Genomic DNA, 13,261 nt, shown 5'->3' on the forward strand with positions numbered 1-13,261 from the left:
ACTCCACAGTGCCATGCTACCTTTCAATTGAGGAAGTTTATAAGGAACAACTTATTTAAAAAATTGGGTGATTTATGCAAGTGGGATGGGAAATAAATAGATTTCAGGCATTTCATAAGAAACAGGTTAATAATTACCTTAATCAAGTTGAGTTTTTGATGTCCAGATCAGGCTCCAAAGACCCAGGCCACTGTGCAGCTGTTTCTTTTATGACCTTGCCTTTCTGGTAAAGCTCAGCATTATCTTTTGCCCCAAACTTGAGCATCTCTGAAGAAGAGCAGGTACTGGGACAGTGGCTGTCATTCAGTATTTCCCATGGGAGCTGATGCTTTGCTGCAGCCACATGGGGTGACTGGACCAGTAATGTGGGAGGTGTCCTGGGGCTTCACCCAGCCTAGGGCATGTGTGCAGCACAGACCCTGGTGGGAAGGGGACCTGCAGGACCGGTTTCTGAAATGTCATCTGTGACTATGATTAGCAAGGGGTCAGCAAGGTTTTTACACCTGGGAACCACCTAATGAGATTCTTTGCTTATCTTTTTTTGAATCCCTATATCAGTGTGCGGGCATAATACTTCCATAGATAATAGGGGTTTCTAGAACTATTTTGACCTGTAGTTATAAAAACTGTATGTGTAGAAGAAAAGGCTTGGCTTTTGGAGAGAAACAAGTGATCTTCTGTATGTGATGTGGTGTTTATAAACACGGACTGCTCTCCTGTTTTCTGCATGTTTGGGTTATGGAGTTGGGGCCCCTTGTGTCCATTTCCTCCCTGGCAGGAAGGGAGGGATCAGAGAGCAGAGTCTTGTCCCCAGCTTTGTCACTTGCTCACTGTCACTCTGGACATGTCCTGTTACCTGCCTGGACCTCTGATGTATCTGCAGTAAAACAAGGACTCTGGATCAGAGGGTATCCAGGAGGTTTTGTTACTGCTCTGAAATGTCATCTGTGACTATGATTAGCAAGGGGTCAGCAAGGTTTTTACACCTGGGAACCACCTAATGAGATTCTTTGCTTATCTTTTTTTGAATCCCTATATCAGTGGGCGGGCATAATACTTCCATAGATAATAGGGGTTTCTAGAACTATTTTGACCTGTAGTTATAGAAACTGTATGTGTAGTAGAAAAGGCTTGGCTTTTGGAGAGAAACAATCTTAGTTGTTAACTCTGGGTGTTTATCTCAATTTATTTTCTTATTGAATGCAAGGAGAGGTGGAATTATTGTAAAGGCTACAGGCCATGCATGTGGAATGCAAACATGCCAGTGTTTCAGTAAATGGTAGCTATTTTTACTATTATAGCCCTTTTCTCTACAAATATACATACATATAAATGAAGATGTCTCCTCACTGTTTTCCCTAACCCCACTGCCCCCAAATCCGGGAGCAGTAAAAAGAGCAAATTTTCTTGTATTACATATGTTAATTACAACATCATATATTATACTAGATTTAATTGAAGTAACATTTAAGTTCATTGAGCTGAAAACATTTCTATTAATATGATAAAATAGGGAGAAATGAAGTAATCACAGTGGCAAGATCAATTCAGACTGATGACATCAACTTCAAGGCCCAGGAGTCAGAGGCTCAGGAATTGAGTCTGTTTCTCTGTTCACTAGGTGCATGATCCTTCATCTGTAAAATAGAGGTAATAATACTATTAACCTCATAATGTTGTTTTGAGGATGAAATGCAGGAGAGATTTTAAAGCACCTGATTGCTAGGGACATAACAGGCACTTTATAAATGTTAGAATAATTTTGAAAAAAATTAGCTGTTAATTTTAAGCTCAGTAAGTTTTTGGTAAAACACATCCATAAAATATGACATGTAAGAAAGAAGGTATTTGAATATTTAACTTCCATTATTTAAGTTTATATTTATGTAGGTGCTCTGTACATAGTACATTATGTAAAGGCATTCCTCAGAGCAGTGATGTGACCTCACTTAGTCTCAGTTTCCTCATGTGTGAAATGGGGCCAGTACTTCCTGTATAGCTTGTTGTGAGGATTAGAGATAAACAGCATCGGGGTCCACCACAGATCTTACCCTCCAGGAGCTGAGAGACACCTTGTGCATGTATACAAATGATGGACCAGAATAAGACAGTTCTTCATGAGAGATGAGAGATGTAAGTAGAACTTTAGGAAACCCGTAGGAAGAGATGAGTCCAGGATGGGTTCATGGGAGAGTGTGTTTTGGCTGAGCCTGGCAAGATGGGCGGGATATTGACAGGATGTGAGAGGAAGGGCGATTCCAAGTGGAAGAAAAGCTGTAAGAAAGACAAGACATCCGCCGTTTGACTCTGGAACCCAGCCTTCCTCTGTCAGGGCCTCATTAACAGTTTCAACAGTCTACTGTGTGGTGTTTCTACACTAAGTCTCCACCATCATTGAAGGGCTCTTCATGTTCTTCTGGATGGATGGCATCAAGAATCAGCAGCACCATTTCCTAGTTTGCCTCTAGTGTGTGTGTCTGCTGTTCAGTGAGAATTGGTTAAATTTAACTTCGAGGAAAATAACGTGAATAAGAACACCTTCCTGTCAGTGGGAGGAACTGTAATATATGCTCAACTCAGGCTTTTCCCTTTAACCTAATCTGAAAATGGTGGCTGGGAATTAACCTGACTTGGATTTTACTTCAAATCCTTTGAAATTGTTTTCCCATCTTGGTTTGTCCATGAATAATTGTCAGAGCAATTGTCATTCTAGCAAAGTAATGTTCAAAATTCTCCAAGCCAGGCTTCAACAGTATGTGAGCCATGAACTTCCAGATGTTCAAGCTTGATTTAGAAATGGTAGAAGAACCAAAGATCAAATGGCCAACATCCGTTGGATCATCAAAAAAAAAAGCAAGAGAGTTCCAGAAAAGCACCCACTTCTCCTTTATTGACTATGCCAAAGCCTTTGATTGTGTGGAACACAACAAACTGTGGAAATTTCTTCAAGAGATGGGAATAGCAGACCACCTTACCTGCCTCCTGAGAAATCTGTATGCAGGTCAAGAAGCAACAGTTAGAACTGGACATGGAATAATAGACTGGTTCCAAATTGGGAAAGAAGTACATCAAAGCTGCATATTGTCACCCTGTTTATTTAACTTATATGCAGAGTATATCATGAGAAATGCTGGGCTGGATGAAGCATAAGCTGGAATCAAGATTGCAGAGAGAAATATCAATAACCTCAGATATGCAGATGACATCACCCTTATGGCAGAAATCCCAGAGGAACAAAAGAGCCTCTTGACAAAAGTGAAAGTGGAGAGTGAAAAAGTTGGCTTAAAGCTCAACATTCAAAAAAAGAAGATTATGGCATCTGGTCCCAACACTTTATGGCAAATAGATGGGGGAAACAGTGAGTAACTTTATTTTCTGGGGCTCCAAAATCACTGCTGATAGTGATTGCAGCCATGAAATTAAAAGACGCTTGCTCCTTGGAAGAAAAGCTATGACCAACCTAGATAGCGTATTAAAAAGCAGAGACATTACTTTGCCAACAAAGGTCCACCTAGTCAAAGCTATGGTTTTTCCAGTGGTCATGTGTGGATGTGAAAGTTGGACTTTGAAGAAATCTGAGCACCAAAGAATTGATGCTTTTGAACTGTGGTGTTGGAGAAGACTCTTGAGAGTCCCTTGGACTGCAAGGAGATCCAACCAGTCCATCCTAAAGGAGATCAGTCCTGGGTGTTCATTGGAAGGACTGATGTTGGAGCTGAAACTGCAATACTTAGGTCACCTGATGTAAAGAGCTGACTCATTTGAAAAGACCCTGATGCTGGGAAAGATTGAAGGCAGGAGGAGAAGAGGACGACAGAGGATGAGATGGTTGGATGGCATCACCGACTTAACAGACATGAGTTTGAGCAAGCTCTGGGAGTTGGTGAGAACTGAACTAAATTGTCAGAGTCAAGGAGGCACTCAAAGTCCTCCCACCAGATCTGGAGAGAGAGTGCTTGCATCTTATGCTCTGACTGTGCTAAATGAAGGAGTGGATTCAGGTGCCTTTTCTAGAGCATGGTTGAGATTGCTGTGCTACAATGTGGTGCTCTTTTGAGAAAGAAATGAAAACAACATAAAATCAAAGCATAAAAGCTAAGTGGAACAGTTTGTGAAGACTGTCAACAGTGAAACAGAAGCCAGGTAAACAGTTGTGTGTGTGTGTGTGTGTGTGTGTGTGTGTGTGTGAGGCTGGGAACCTATCTTAAAATGGCCTGTTGTTTTTCTCTAAAGCCAAAAGCATGAGATGATAATTTCTGAGCTCCACAAAGAAAGAAGGTGCAATAATGAATTTCCACAACAGAGCTATTGCTGCCTTTCATTGGATGCACTCCAGTTTAAGCTTTGAATGAGCAGGGAACCTGTGTGCCTGTATGTCTTTGTGGCTGTCAGGGAGGGTTATGATGGAGACAATCTCTTTTTCTTTTGGTCACATGCTTTGCATATTGTGATCCAGACTATGAGCAGGGTCCCATTGTTGGCTTGATGTGAAAATAGGTCTCAGTCACCAATAGCAAGTTACAATCAATTCATGTCCTTTTTTTTATTTATGGAGGGTGTTCATATGTGTGTTTTGATTCTCACAGCATCATTGAGTTTAGTGACTCTTGTTTCTGCAGCACATTCTGTAGAAAAGGAAAGTGAGACTTAGGGAGATCAGACAACTTCTTATCCTGGAGACCCTACTGTGCCATGTGCTTTCTCCCCAAATTTGCTAAAGTAGAGACAAAAGAGGGCTTTATATGCAGACAGGTACTGCTGGGCATCATAGATTGATGCCTGATGGGTTTAGTAGATAACAAACTCCCCCAAACTCTGTTTGTCTGTGCCAGGATCTGTCCAGTGGTAATTACAGGCAATCTAAGATTTGTAATATAATGCTGTGTAACATAAACTTTGGTTGTTATCTTGTCATTTGGGGATGTTCTTATTATCTCCCCCCCAACCCCCACCAGATACTCTGATTTGTCTACTTAGTTCTTAAATAATGTAAAATTATAACTTTTGATAGATTTCCAGATTCTCAAGTTGAAACTTCATATACTTCTTAGCTTTGAGTTTTTCCTGCTTCCATGAACAAGAATCTACTTAGTCCAGCAGTTTTGCTTGGTGTCCCTTGAGCACACTGTTTCTTTCCCTTTGATTTTTCATGCAGACTGTTCCATCTTTTTTTTTTTTTATGCTTCATTTTATAGCAGTTTTAGGTTTATAGAAAAATTGAGCAGGCACTGAAGAGTTCCCATACACTCCATCTTCTGATTACCCCTCCCCCAGTTTTCACTATTATCATCTGCATTAGTGTGGTACATTTGTTACAATAGATGAACCCAAAACAACACATTATTATTAACTAAAATCCACACTTTACATTAAAGTTCATTTTTTATTGTACATTTCTATGGGTTTTGACAAATACGTAATGTCATACATTCGCTAGTACTGTATCATACAGAGGTTTTACTGCCCTAAAAATCTGTGCTCTGCATCTTCATCTTTCCTCCTCACTCAACCATTAGTGATCACTGATCTTTTTCATGTATTTATAGTTTGCCTTTTTCATAGTGTTTTAGAGTTAGAATCATACATAATGAAGCATTTTCAGACTGGCTTCTTTAATTTAGTCAAATGCATTTAAGATTTCCACACATGGCCTGATAACTCATTCATTTTTATTGCTAAATAATATCCCGTGGTATGGTTGCACCTCAGTTTGTTTCTAAATGCAGCTAGTGAAGGCCATCTTTCTTGCTTCTAGTTCTTAGAAATTATGAAAGATATTGATATGAGTATTAAGGTATAGGTTCCTGTGTGGACATAAATTTTCAATTCATATGGGCAAATATCTAGGAGAATGATTACTAGATCATGTAGTAAGCCCCATGTTAAACTTTGTAAAAAAAAGTGCCATAATATCTTCCACAATGGCTATGCCATTTCACATCCCGTTAGTAATGAATTATAGTTCCTGTTGCTCCACACCCTCTTCAACATTTGGTGTTTTCAATGTTTTGAATTTTAGCCAGTCTAATAGGTATATAGTAGTATCTTGTTGTTTTGATTTGTAATTTCCTAATGACATTTCTGTCAAATATCTTTTCATATGCTTATTTTTTTCTGCTTCCATTTCTTGTACTGATCTCATCAGTCTACCACTTGCCTTAAGTATCACTGTGGAAGACACAGGTCAGGTATTATCTCTTCAGAGAGCATGGGAAGCTGAGGCTGAGATCAGTAAAATGTTTTGTTTAAGACACATTTACTCCTTGATAAAGTAAGACCTGTGCCTTCACCATGGCACCCCACTCCAGTACTCTTGCCTGGAAAATCCCATGGATGGAAGAGCCTGGTAGGCTGCAGTCCATGGGGTTGCTAAGAGTCAGACACAACTGAGCGACTTCACTTTCACTTTTCACTTTGATGCATTGGAGAAGGAAATGGCAACCCACTCCAGTGTTCTTGCCTGGAGAATCCCAGGGATGGGGGAGCCTGGTGGGCTGCCGTCTATGGGGTCGCACAGAGTCGGACATGACTGAAGCGACTTAGCAGCAGCAGCAGCAGCAGCAGCAGCAGCAGTAGCAGCAGTGCCTTCACCTCCTGGGCCACCAGCTCTCACACCTGTGTCTCTAGCACAGACCTTCACACCTGCATGCCCAGCTGCACTGTGACACCACTGGGAGGTCATCTTAGCTTGTCCACAAGAGAAGTCTCCTAAACCTGCCTCCACCATCTTCCCCAACTCAGTAAATGGAGACCCTGTCCTTCCCCTTCCTCACCCCAGACACCACAGTCCTCTTCTCTTACAGCCCACACCTGTCCCGTCAGCAGGTCTTCCAGACTCCACATTCCAAGTGTGTCTGGAGTGTGATCCCCTCTCTCCATTCCTGCTGCTTCCACTCTGGTCCTGGCCACTGTAATCTCTCACCTAGATTATTCCAGTAGCCTCCTCACTTGTACTGCCCTCACCTTTCTCCCATTATTGTCTGTTTTCCACAAAGGGCAGGACTGATTTCTTAAAAATCTCAGACCATGTCAATACTCCCCTTACTTCTTTATTGAAGTGACCCCAGGCTCCTCCTGCTCTGTCTCCACCCTCACTCCCCTCATTCTTACTCTGCTCTGCTCTCCTGGCCTCCTTGCTTGTCTTGAACCCCTTGGGCATCTCCCCGTGGCCCCTGCACTTGCCCCTCCCTCTGTGTGGAGCAGCCCCTCCAGGTCTGCCTGAGCCCCTCCCCACCCCAGATCTGCTCACACCCTCTCCGAGCAGAGCCCTCACACCCCAATGTGGACTCACTTCCCCCCTTTACTCCCTATCTGCCTGAGCCCGGCTTCCTTTTCCTTCCTGTCCTCAGTACTTGTGCTCAGGTTAATTTTCTATATCATCCGTCTCCCTCCATGGAAAGAAATTCTGAGCATTTGTTTCCTCATGGCTGAATTCTTGTGCCCAGAATGATGCCTGCCATATAGTTGATGCTCAATAAATACCTGTTATAATGGTTAAATGCATAAATGCTCTGAAAAAAATATAGAATGAAAACACATTAAAAGCCCTGAGAAGGTTTTTTTTTTTTTTAATGTTCAAAGTTACAATTTAGTTGCTATGAAAAATAAGCACACTGCTGCTGATCAAACACTTGTATGAATTACTAACGCTGAAGGGCTAAGATGGCAGGAGGACAACACATTTCAATTCTTTGTTTTTTTCCCTTTTCTCTCTGTATGTAGGATTTACAGTTTCTGGAGAATGGAGATCTAACTGTCGTAGGAGACCGAGGAACCACACTGAGCGGGGGGCAGAAAGCCCGGGTCAGCCTCGCCAGGTAAATGGCACTTCAGTTGTCATCCTGCCCCTCCTTCTCCATGGCTCCTAGTGGACATGAGCACACAGACCCCGCTCACCGGGTGGGCCTGTGTGAAGCAGGGTCTTGGCTCTTTCCCTAGGCTCTTGGAATGAACATAAAGAGTTTTTGAACACTGTCTCGGTTTAGAGATGAGACTCAGGGAGTGTAAAGTGTCCTCTCCTGATGTCTCTCTACGTTTTCTAGAGCCCTGTATCAGAATGCAGACATCTACCTCCTGGATGATCCACTCAGTGCTGTGGATGCAGAAGTCAGCAGGCACTTGTTCAAACAGTGAGTTTGCTCCTATTGTCTATCATTTCTGCTTTCCAGGAACTCTGTACAGATCAGGAAAGAGAGCTCAAGGAAGCCTTTGTACTTTGGGAGACTCAGCTCACTCTGCCTGGTATCTCTCTTTCCCCTCCCTTCCCCTCACAGAAGATCCATCATAGAGAAATTTTGCATCATGCTGAGGTCAGGACAGGAAAATAGAGCAGGTGCTTCCACTGTGTGGAGGACAGTGGGGTCTGTGCTTTAGGCAGTGAGGGATAGATGGCAGATTTCCCCCTGCTATTTGTAGTTGCTGAATCCAGACACCAGGGATAAGAAGGACAATGAATAGGGTGGTCTGGTGGTATAGTGGTTAAGAATCTGCCTTGCAATGTAGTGGACATGGGTTTTATCCCTGTTGGAGAACTAAGATCTCTTATGCCATGGAGTAACTAAGCCCATGTGTTACAACTGTTGAGCCTGAATGCTCCAGAGCCTGCGCACCACAGCTTGAGAGTCTGCATCGCAACAAAAGATGCTGCATGAAATGACTAAGACCTGATGCAGCTAAATAAATAAATAAATATTTAAAAAGAAGAAAGATGATGCATGCTTTTTTTTTTCTTCTTCTTCTTCTTCTTCTTCTTTTTTTTTTGTTTATGTGTCAGGGGGAAATGTTCTGCATAATCTTGAGTCTAGAGTGACCTTGTGAAATTACAGGAGGCTCACCCTGCCTCTGGCATCACATGTTCTATACGCACAGCCTGGTGATTTAGACATAGCCTTTTCTTAAAGTTGTCCAGGGCACAAGACCTCAGACTTCCCCCAGTCATCCATGCTGGTCCCAAACTCACCTCCAGTGCTTGGCTCATGCCGTCCCCTCTGCCTGACATCTCTTTTCTCCTCTCCTCACCTTCTCATTCTTTTTTTTTTTCCTCTGTGTAACACTTTAGAGGTATCTTTTTTTGACTCATTTTTTAAAATTTTAATTGGAAACTAATTACTTTACAATATTGTATTAGTTTTGCCATACATTGACATGACTCCGCCACGGGTGTACATGTGTTCCCCATCCTGAACCCCTCTCCCACCTACCTCCCTCCCCATCCCATCCCTCACTGGGATTGACCCAGAGGGATGCATGCTTTTTAAATTGGAGAATGGGACTAGGTGACCTACTACTTGGCTGCCAGTTCTTTTCCTCCATCATTTGTTCAAGGCCCATTAGAAGCCAAGTTTTTAGTACTGGTATATGGCTTCTGTGGAAAGGCCTTGTTGGTTTATTTTGCTTGTCATTCCATTGGTTTGAAATTCTTACTAAAATCAAGAATTTCAAAGTGATTTATTCCTCACCAGCATATGGCCTCAAACATTAAAATTGCTTCATTGATGCTTAGTAGAATGAATACTTAGACCCACAATGTAGGGTTAACTTGAATTTGAAACTAGGTATCTAGAATCTGACTCTTTGTGTCTGGATTTAGTTGTTGGTAGTTCTTGTTTGACAACTGAATCCCTGAGGTAGAAAGACTCTGATGCTTTTCTGTGTATAATGTGTCCTAATACACGCTCACCGAGACCTCTGGTGGAGTCTAGATGGGTCTTTTTGAAAGTCTCCCAAACTTTCTTTTTCTGAAGCAGCATTCACATCTACTCCATCTTGCTGTTGTTCACCTTGGTGAAGCCAACAAGTCCTTCCAGCTGCACTTATTAAAGCCCTGCTGTGTGCCCTGAGATCGATGCCCTTAGAGATGTCATTGCACAAAACCTCTTAGTTTACAAAGCAAGATGGTCAGCCATGAGAAGGGAAGGACCTACACTGGTCAGTATTAAGGGAGACCAGGATGCTCAGCTCTCATTCCTGCCTGTAAGGAACCTGTCTCTACATGGAGCTTGTTAAGACAGAGGGCTGGGAAAAGGTCAGCAGCTCAGTTCAGTTCAGTCACTGAGTCATGTTCGACTCTTTGTGACCCCATGGGCTGCAACATGCCAGGCCTCCCTGTCTATCACCAAATCCCAGAGTTTACTCAAACTCATGTCCATTGAGTTCATGATGCCATCCAACCATCTCATCCTCTGTCATTCCCGTCTACTCCTGCCTTCAATCTTTCCCAACATCAGGGTCTTTTCAAATGAGTCAGTTCTTTGCATCAGGTGGCCAAAGTATTGGAGTTTCAGCTCCAACATAAGTCCCTCCAATGAATATTCAGGACTGATTTCCTTTATGATGAACTGGTTGGATCTCCTTACAGTCCAAGGGACTCTCAAGAGTCTTCTCCAATACCACAGTTCAAAAGCATCAATTCTTCGGTGCTCAGCTTTCTTTATAGTCCAACTCTCACATCCGTATATGACTACTGGAAAAACCATAGCTTTGATTACCTGGACGTTTGTTGGCAAAGTAACATCTCTGTTTTTTAAGAAGCTGTCTAGGTTAGTCATAACTTTTCTTTCAAGGAGTGAGCATCTTTTAATTTCATGGCTGCAGTCACCATCTGCAGTGATTTTGGAGCTCCCCAAAATGAAGTCTGTCACTATTTCCACTGTTTTCCCATCTATTTCCCATGAAGTGATGGGACCAGATGCCATGATCTTCTTTTTCCAAATGTTGAGTTTTAAGCCAACTTTTTCACTCTCCTCTTTCACTTTTGTCAAGTCAACTCTTTCACTCTCCTCTTTCACTTATCCATTCATTGTCAAGAGGTTGTCTAGTTCTTCTTTGCTTTCTGCCGTAAGGGTGATGTCATCTGCATATCTGAGGTTATTGATATTTCTCCCTGCAATCTTGATTCCAGCTTGTGCTTCATCCAGCCCAGCATTTTTCATGATGCCCACTGCATACAAGTTAAATAAGCAAGGTGGCAATAAACAGCCTTGACATACTCCTTTCCTGATTTGGAACCAGTCTGTTGTTCCATGTCCAGTTCTAACTATTGCTTCTTGACATTTAGAGGGTTTTAATACAGAATAGTAAGTGCTGAGTGAAAGCAGAAGTGGCAGCTGGAGGCTTTCACTGAAGTTGGAAAGTTCCCTGTGCCCAGGGCTGGGCAGGAAATGCCCTGGGGGCCTGCAGGCTGGGCTGGTGTGTGGAGCCTGAGAAGAGGACCCAGTTCTTTTTTTTTTAATTAATTACTTAATTTATTTTACTTTACAATAGTGTATTGGTTTTACCATACATTGACTTGAATCTACCATGGCTGTACATGTGTTCCCCATCCTGCATCCCCCTCCCAATCCCTCCCCATCCCATCCCTCTGGGTCATCCCAGTGCACCAGCCCTGAGCACCTTGTATTATAAATCAAACCTGGACTGGCAATTTGTTTCACATATGATAATTTACATGTATTAATGCCATTCTCCCATATAATCCCTCCCTCGCCCTCTCCCACAGAATCCAAAAGACTGTTCAATACATCTGTGTCTCTTTTGCTGTTGCATACAGGGTTATCGTTACCATCTTTCTAAATACCATATATATGCATTAGTATACTGTATTGGTGTTTTTCTTTCTGGCTTACTACACTCTGTATAGTAAGCTCCAGTTTCATCCACTTCATTATAACTGATTCAAATGTATTCTTTTTAATGGCTGAGTAATATTCCATTGTGTATATGTACCACACTTTCTTATCCATTCATCTACTGATGGACATCTAGGTTGCTCCCATGTCCTGGCTATTATAAATAGTGCTGCAATGAACACTGGGGTACACATGTGTCTTTCAATTCTGGTTTTCTCAGTGTGTATGCCCAGCAGTGGGATTGCTGGGTCATAAGGCAGTTCTATTTCCAGTTTTTAAAGGAATCTCCACACTGTTCTCCATAGTGGCTGTACTAGTTTGCATTCCCACCAACATTGTAAGAGGGTTGCCTTTTCTCCACACCCTCTCCAGCATTTATTTTTGTAGACTTTTGGATAGCAGCCATTCTGACTGGCGTAAGTTGGTACCTCACTGTGGTGTTAATTTGCATTTCTGTGATAATGAGTGATGTTGAGCATCTTTTCATGTGTTTGTTAGCCATCTGTATGTCTTCTTTAGAGAAATGTCTATTTAGTTCTTTGGTCCACTTTTTGATTGGGTCGTTTATTTTTCTGGAATTGAGCTGCACGAGTTGCTTGTTTATTTTTGAGATTAATTCTTTGTCTGTTGCTTTGTTTGCTATTATTTTCTCCCATTCTGAAGGCTGTCTTTTCACCTTGCTTATAATTTCCTTTGTTGTGCAGAAGCTTTTAATTTTAATTAGGTCTGTTTGTTTATTTTTGCTTTTATTTCCAGTATTCTGGGAGGTGGGTCATAGAGGATCCTGCTGTGATTTATGTTGGAGAGTGTTTTGCCTATGTTGTCCTCTAGGAGTTTAATAGTTTCTGGTCTTACGTTTAGATCTTTAATCCATTTTGCATTTATTTTTGTGTATGGTGTTAGAAAGTGTTCTAGTTTCATTTTTTTACAAGTGGGGTTTTACCAGTTTTCCCAGCACCATTTGTTAAAGAGATTGTCTTTCCTCCATTGTATATTCCTTCCTCATTTGTCAAAGACAAGTGTCCATAGGTGCGTGGATTTATCTCTGGGCTTTCTATTTTGTTCCACTGATTTATATTTCTGTCTTTGTGCCAGTACCATACTGTCTTGATGATGGTGGCTTTGTAGTAGAGCCTGAAGTTAGGCAGGTTGATTCCTCCAGTTCCATTCTTCTTTCTCAAGATTGCTTTGGCTATTTGAGGCGTTTTGTATTTCCATATAAATTGTGAAATTATTTGTTTTAGTTGTCTGAAAAATACCCTTAGTAGCTTGATAGGGATTGCATTGAATCTATAGATTGCTTTGTGTAGTATACTCATTTTCACTATATTGATTCTTCTAATCCATGAACACGGTATATTTCTCCATCTATTTGTGTCCTCTTTGATTTCCTTCACCAGTGTTTTATAGTTTTCTCTATATAGGTCTTTTGTTTCTTTAGGTAGATATATTCCTAAGTATTTTATTCTTTTCATTGCAATGGTGAATGGAATTGTTTCCTTAATTTCTCTTTCTGTTTTCTCATTGTTCATGTATAGGAATGCAAGGGATTTCTCTGTGTTGATTTTATATCCTGCAACTTGATTATATTCATTGATTAGCTCTAGTAATTTTCTGGTGTAGTCTTTAGGGTT

At 41.6% G+C, this 13,261-nt stretch overlaps 1 protein-coding gene across 1 annotated transcript in view; it reads left to right on the forward strand.

Moving 5' to 3' along the window:
- LOC147361869 (ATP-binding cassette sub-family C member 4-like) overlaps positions 1–13,261 on the forward strand; it is a 368,491-nt gene that overhangs the window by 185,370 nt on the left and 169,860 nt on the right. Inside the window, exons 12-13 of the mRNA XM_086328626.1 lie at positions 7,723–7,817; positions 8,043–8,129. Of these exons, the coding sequence (XP_086184752.1) occupies positions 7,723–7,817; positions 8,043–8,129 (182 nt within the window). The remainder of the gene's footprint in view (positions 1–7,722; positions 7,818–8,042; positions 8,130–13,261) is intronic.

Source organism: Bos grunniens, chromosome 12, assembly GCF_055505025.1.
Source record: "Bos grunniens cultivar Pamir isolate PY7600 chromosome 12, Bosgru_T2T1.0, whole genome shotgun sequence".
Classification (NCBI taxonomy): Eukaryota; Metazoa; Chordata; class Mammalia; order Artiodactyla; family Bovidae; genus Bos; species Bos grunniens.